At 42.5% G+C, this 7214-nt stretch overlaps 1 protein-coding gene across 1 annotated transcript; it reads right to left on the bottom strand.

Moving 5' to 3' along the window:
• Positions 1 to 225: 225 nt before the first annotated feature.
• Positions 226 to 6935, bottom strand: cops3 (COP9 signalosome subunit 3). Its single transcript, XM_079293557.1, has 12 exons — positions 6777 to 6935; positions 5659 to 5788; positions 5001 to 5113; positions 4549 to 4598; positions 3455 to 3547; positions 3068 to 3247; positions 2836 to 2976; positions 2072 to 2245; positions 1491 to 1577; positions 1078 to 1191; positions 878 to 958; positions 226 to 568 (listed from the first exon to the last, which is right to left on the bottom strand). The coding sequence occupies exons 1-12, from the start codon at positions 6829 to 6831 to the stop codon at positions 515 to 517; spliced, it is 1272 nt and encodes a 423-aa protein (XP_079149683.1). The 5' UTR covers positions 6832 to 6935; the 3' UTR covers positions 226 to 514.
• Between the last annotated feature and the right edge of the window lie 279 nt (positions 6936 to 7214).

Here is a 7214-nt window from a genome sequence, read left to right as displayed (position 1 = left end):
GTTTGGTCAAGGGCATGTCCATGTGTACAGATTTGCTATTGATGATATTTACATTCTAACCAAAAGGTGTGAGAGGGACACACGTTCATATCAGTCGTTACAATTGTAGAACCAGTCAGATTTATTCCTCGTCAGCCATCGGTGTTTGGCCTCTTGCAATGCCCTCTAGTTACAGCCATCATGCAGCAGAACCAATACAAACAAGTGAGATTATTCACACATATGTTTGGAACAAATAAGTCCAGTTTTTATTTTTGTGGTTTCTGTTAATGTAGCAGTGGCGCTCCAACCTGAACATTGATAAATAAAACACTGACAAAATTGTAATCTGTTATCCTCAAGACACTGAAGAAAGAATAACCAAATTTATCATCATTCCACACAATTAGATTTTCCTTGACCAAAGTCCTTATGCAATAGAATGTTTGTTTGTTTTCCTCTTTAAAAAAAATCCAACTCATCCTGGGAAGAACGTGTTGGGTGGCTGCAGCGTTCTCTCCCTGTCCAAGGCCCCTCAGGAATAACTTGACGTTTTGCTACCAACATCATCCTCCTGCGATCCCATACTCTGAAACACACAAAGCACCACGTGTTGACCACACGACAACTCGAAAGAAACGGCTCCTGACACATTCCCATAAACAACGGCTGATAGTTTTGTAATCTCTTGTGACATTTTTTAAAATTAAATTCTACCTCGTGAAAAGCGTCTTTGCACCGTGAATACATTATATAAATCCTGCACTGAGGCACAACGGCATTCACAAGGAGAGATTTTGCCAAGAAACCACAAAACATAATATATGCATGCATTTGTAAAAAAAATAAAAGTCAAAATAGCAGGAAAAAAACGATATTTATTGATTTGATTCCTCACCTTCTGCACAAATTGTGGGTTTACTGTGATTTCTTGATCCATAGACTTTAGTTTCTCATCCAGCTCTATACATTTCAACATCTGAAAGGAGAACAGAAGACATAGCTTCACTGTACGAACATATATTCAGGGTTCGTACACGTCATTGTGATGGGACTTCACGCAAAGCAAGACAGCACGTTAAACAGAGACACGCTCACCTCTTGGTCAATTTTGTGGAGCATTGCTGGGTTGTTGTATTTTTCGGGGTTGTCGTGGAAGCAGACCATGCCGTCCTTTTGGTTAATGCTAGCGTAGATCTCACCATCTTCAATCTGCACAGACGCACAAGGAGGAGCGTGATGAAAACTAAACCGGAGGATCTCTAGTGTGGACCAACAGCAAACTGCTGTTTGGTAGAAAGTCAGAGACTAAAACTGTTGATCCTACCAGGAATGAGATTAAAGATAAATAAATATGTTCTTAAAGCGGATCAAATACGAACTAATGTATTGTGTAGAAGATCTCCTGTTAGAAAATAATACATATTTAATGTCATAATATACCACCATGTAGTAGCATGCTCAATGTGCAGAGGCAGAAACATGCATTTAGATTTTCTGGACCAACTCACCATGTGTAAGACGTATTTCTCTGCTTCCAGTGGGCCCGACAGCTGCACTCGACTCGCCATGTCTTGCAAAGACAGCGTCAGAAAGGTCTGCCGGAGGCAAAGAAAACAGAACTTGATGTTAAAAGAGATTATATAACACCTTTCTTAGCATCTGTCTTGCTCAGCTTTCCAAAACATGATTTAACAGCTGGCCATCAGATGTCTCTGTGCGCCGTCACTCGCCCATGTCTCTGGGACGTTTCCCGTCATTTGGACGATTGTCACTTCTACCGTAATTAGAAGTGACGGATGCTTCGGATCAGAGTTTAAAAAGGTGTCGCTCTCAGCTGGCCAGATAAGAGTGAGCGGCTACGTGCTTCAGAATTTGAGGAAACCATGCATGGCGTGATTTAAATACACTACGATACTCTTTTGCTTTATTCAATATCGCAAAGGCATTTCCTCGGTCTACATTCCGTATCCCTCAGACCAAACTGAATTTAAATCTAATCTTATCCCAAATCTACAGCTGTTCTACGCTACAGTTCGAACCCCATGAAGAAGCGAGTACAGCAGGAACGTGGAAGAACACACACGCCCACCTTCGTTAGCCTCTGGATGTTCTTCTTGTAGAGCGAGGAGAGGCACTGCTTGACCAGGCCCGTGTTGTTGTCTCTCATGAAGGTCTCGCTGTGTTTGTTGACCACGCCGCGCAACTCGGCCGGGTTGTTGGTGGTGTAAATCTGAGCCATCTCGTGGTACGCGTTGCTCAGGGGCTGAGGGCGGCGACCAGAGAGAAACAAAAGAGAGGAGGAGAGGAGAGAGAAAACCAATTACTCCATAGCACAACCAGGGATCAACTGCATGAGCACACATTGCGTTCACGTAGCAATCAACTCAATGATTAAGTCACTTAATTCCCCTCGTTGCCTTCAGAGTGGAAATGACGTTGCTCATTGATAGTGAAAATAGGCGACTGCTGCTTTCTAGACTCGTTGCACGAAACCTAGATAACCAGCAAAGGGCTGTGCATTACAGCACAACCTTGTGATTTACACCCCTCAAGCTTCCCCTTATTGATATGAATATGGTGGACAAAATAATAGAGACGCCTGCCAGCACAATGCAACACAACAGCACCACGAACGACATCCTCCTCAATGACGACACTGAACATCAAAAACAACAGGACTGTTGAACTGGACTGCATTCATGTTAATTAGGTGTAGACTTCGTGACTCGCTCTTTATTCTAACAAAGTTATGATGAGATTAGAATGAGGTTCCTTAAATACCTGCATGTGTAAATGTAAGCGCTGTGCCAGAACAGCAAAGCCCCAACACTGCCCATTCCATCTTGTCCTTACCTTGATGAACCTCCCCACTATTTGGGAGGTGTATTTGGGCAGTGGCTGCACTTTGCCGTGGAGAATGAGGGACACCAGGATGTACTTCTTATAGGCTTCCAACATGATGTGGCTCACCGCCATGGCTGGAGTGGTTATTGCCTTACAAGAGAACACGCGTGATCATTGAAATACATGTCAGCACATTCACTTGAGTGTGTATTCAAAGTATTTCAAGAAGTGCGAGAGTTACCTGTTCATAAAAATACAGCGCTCTTTCGAAGTTTTTGAGGCCCGTGTAGATCATGCCACCGTAGTAGTAGTAACATAAAAAGGGCTTTGCGTCGTAAGCTCCGTTCTCCTTACAGATGTCCATCATGTCCAACTCCAAGAAGGGCAGGGCGGGCTTGAAGCACTTCGCTAACAAGCACAGCTGCAAGGAGACAGGTACGTAGTGAGGACAACGTAGAGGGTCACACGCGCTGGGACCAAGCCCGCGTTTGAATTATTCAACTAGCGTGAGATGGGAAACATTTAGGAGGACCGGCATAACGTCGACCGCAAATAATGCAGCTAAGTGGACCGAGTTTAGCAGCTGTTAAATCACGGGGCCATTTAGGGTTACAGCCGTGCGACTCACCTGACACAGGTCTGCATGAACTGAGGTAAGTTGGTTTGTGTTCATCTGCATTTTGTCTATTGCCTGTTTAAGGACGACAACACCCCTCAATGGCTGCCGGAAAAGGAAGAACATATTCAGTTAGTTATTCATCCTGCAACCGCACTTTAAAATGCATTTAAATATTTAGATCAAGGCGGGAAAGAGGCAAACATGCTACTGCTGGATGCGGAGACTCGGCGGCATACAAGCAGTATGGGGACTCATTTGGGACTCTTGTCGGACAGCGACGACAATGAAGATTAAAAGCATAATTTTTCTGTCACCCGTGGGAAATTGCTTTCGCAAACAAAGTGCATAAAACATGAATAATAGTTTCACTCGCTCACGGGCTACGTCGCCAAGAAACGTTACACACAATTTGTGGACATGTTGGCGAGGACGAGTCACAGTAACATCACGGAAAGCTCAAAAACATTACAAAATACACCAAAGACCAACACTAACACTTGTATTCAGGTGGCTGTCTCTATTAGACAACATGGACCAGAGTGATGTCATTCTGCTGCTAATGTGCTGAGGGGCTGATGCAGCGTAGGGGCAATCTGAAGGTGTGTGTGTGAACATCAACTGTTTAAAGAGTCCATGGTCCTTTAGCTTTGGGAGCTAATAGTAGCGCTGTCAATGAATGCACGCTATGTTCAACTGTGCATGTGGTCTTTGATGGAATCAAATAGACACAGCACATGAATAAATAAACTCTTACTTGTCTTCGGTATTCTCAAATTATATCTAAACTGTTGAGTGTTCAAGAGTCAAGAATGAAAACAAAGTGCGCAACCATAACGGCATTATAAATGGCATTATCTCTATAGAAGTAACCACTGAAGAAAATGCCTTTTTATGGTGACTTTATGACACTTGTGTCATATTTCATCCAGCACTGGGTTTTACATTTAATACACTAAATTAGTATTAAAAAAAAAATTCCACTTGACTGTCAAACATAAACAATTACTGCTGATTAATTTGAGGTGTAGAAAATAATTAAAACTCTGTATTGATGACTAGTTGGGCAATTACACTCCCACCGAAGTCAGAATCAACAGTCTTACCTGTTTCCGCTCTACAAGGGCGTTTGTCAACTGGTGGCAGAGACCAGCAACTGTGAGAGGAAACAGAAGGGAAGGAAGTCACTGATTCACTCTTCAGCTGGTTAGTTAAGTCTAACGCACTGCTCACGAGTCCAAGATGCATCTACGCTTCACTGAAAGTTATGCACCACAAACATATTCCTGGACCCACGCAATGTTGGAACAATGCAGCATGTTCTTCATTTTGATTGATACTAAAAAAAAATTTAGTGGCTGCCAGCGGACACTTGAGAAAGCCAGTGTCTGATTGACAGTGTAGTAAAGTATTTGCATGAGAAAGAGAGGGCGGAGTACATGCTCTCAACTGATCGGCATAGAAATCTGTTTTTGTTTCAGCTAATAACTGGTAAAACATAACACAAACATGCTTCCTAAGCGTCTAGGAGTGAGAGGTTTGGTTAGTCTGGACTTACAAGTGTCTGTTGCATATCTAATGTGCTCCCCGTTGCAAGTACTGATGAAGAGCTGGACTTGGGAGAAGAGTGTCTCAAAGTCAGGGATGTTTGGCATTGAGAACTTCACAAATCTGTAAGGACGGAGAAGGAGGTGAGCACAAACTTTTCAGAGAGCCAAGGATGTGTGTTCAGTGTTCTGTTATAGTAAACTCTTCAAGAATGAGAAAAACTAAGCACTGGCATTTCTTGATCCACAAAATACTCACTTTTTTTGTTACAATGTTAGTTCAGGCCTACATTATTGGTTGTACACAACACAGGTAGCTTTTAGCTGCATCGTGCATACATCAAATTTGCAATGCTATCTGCAACAGACAGGCTATAATAATAAAAAAACATAATAAGACTTAGAAGTAGTAAGATGGTCCCCTTTATCCAAGATGCAAATACTGGATCATGTATGCGTTTGGTTTTAACCCAGATTCTTAACCTAAAAACTGGCAACAAAGTTGTGTTACCCATTATCTGTGTCTTTCTCCAAGGCTCAACCACCTCTATCCTCACAAAAATACAATATGACCTTCAACAGACAACAACATAATATACATGAATAAAGGGTTCTTGAAAGGTGCTAACAACAGTGATGGAAAGAATTAGGATGGAGAAGGCTACTTACAGCACAGCCAGCACACCTAGGGAGTGCTCCTGGATGTCCAGGGCCCCCAGCACTGTGTCCAGGTGGGACAGGTTTTTGGCCAGCAGCTCCCCACTCTTGTTGATCAACTCACACAGCTGAGTCATCTGGCCTGGGGGGGTTGAAGGGTCAGGAGAAGAGAGAGATCTAAATCACTTTGGACCCTCTTGCATGGCCATGTCGATCTTTAGGACACACATCTCATGTCTAAGACAGTTTATTTCACAATGCCAGATGCAGATGCCTTTTAAATATGACTATTTTTTAGGCCTGATGCATGTCTAAAAATTAAATTATGTTGTTATAATGAAAATGAATGTCATTAAATGGCAAATGGTTTTATCACATGTGGCGGCACACGAGAGGGATTTATTCACAAAGATGTAACGGCTCCACTGAAAACTAGAAATGGTCTTGCAACATTCCCCCGATCAGTCGTTGTAAAAGACGAGGTTAACTTAATAAAATCCACAAAGGAGTAGACAGCAAGACTTTTCCCGCAAGTGTGCGAAGGCATTTTCTTCATTGTTTTTGGGGTCGAGTTAATGATAAAAATCGCAATTTTCTAGTCTACGACTGTCAAAGGGCTATTCTTCACAAATGTAGAAAACAAATTGACGTATAAAATGATTGACAAACACCGTGCTGGGGCTTATTATTTCAATATAAATAGGCTGGTCAAGTGTCCTGGTAAGGCCTTGCAAGAGGTAATTAAGTGTGATTGACGGATGACTTTAAACCAATAGCATTCGCAAATTCCGATTGCCAGCCAATCACGTGGAGGCTAGGGCGGGACTACCGGTAGGCAGTCCTGATAAATTATTTTCTAGATCAAAAACAAAAAGTATGATTTTGACATTTTGCTTGATGGACCACCAAGTTCTCGGTTATCCTAGGCATCCCTGTGTGCTAACGCATCTTTTGGTGGTACTTTACAGAACTCTCGCAGCCAGAGAAAGTCATTTTTGCGGTGTGTTTACATGATAAAGCAAAAAGAGGGCTCGGACCAGTTTGGTGGCCTAGCTATCGGCAAGGCATTGGATAGCATATGCTGGCTAGCTAGCTAACACTTCCCACTCGAATGAGTTTAGCAAGCCTACCTTGAGCGGAGAGCTGTCGCACATTGTTCACAAACTGCTCCAAGGCTGAAGCCATTATTTCTTGGGTCCAAAGTGCAGGTAATTTGCACTGTTTTTCATTCAAACGTCAGAAACAACTCCGTTCGGAATGAGACAGGGGGCCACACAGCCGCCACTGAAGTAAAGCTATCGCGAGATCATAAAAACTGAATAGACTGCAACGAGATCTACGAACAGACCGTTTGATTCTTAAAGGGACAGACACGATTTGCTTAAAGTATTGCAGTACTGAATCACATTTTTGATATTATTATTTTTATTTTAAAGAATTTTTAACTTATTGTTCTTGTCCTATGTGGGACTCAAGGTGCTGCAGTTGTCTAATTCTGACTACAGTTCTCCCTTTAGAGAAAGGGAAAACACAGGAACTGACGTACATTTGACCGTGTTTTTAACAAA

This window comes from Melanostigma gelatinosum (assembly GCF_949748355.1).
Source record: "Melanostigma gelatinosum genome assembly, chromosome: 21".
Taxonomy (NCBI): domain Eukaryota; kingdom Metazoa; phylum Chordata; class Actinopteri; order Perciformes; family Zoarcidae; genus Melanostigma; species Melanostigma gelatinosum.
The sequence above is the reverse complement of the archived record's forward strand: the minus strand, read 5'-3'. Positions and strand labels throughout refer to the sequence as shown.

Coding starts and splice junctions, on each gene's coding strand:
- cops3 (XM_079293557.1), bottom strand. CDS start 6,831: ATGGCTTCAGCCTTGGAGCAGTTTGTGAACAATGTGCGACAGCTCTCC. Junction 5,114..5,658: donor CTAGGTGTGCTGGCTGTGCT/GTAAGTAGCCTT, acceptor CCGTCCTTACAG/ATTTGTGAAGTTCTCAATGC. Junction 3,248..3,454: donor TTCATGCAGACCTGTGTCAG/GTGAGTCGCACG, acceptor GTCTCCTTGCAG/CTGTGCTTGTTAGCGAAGTG.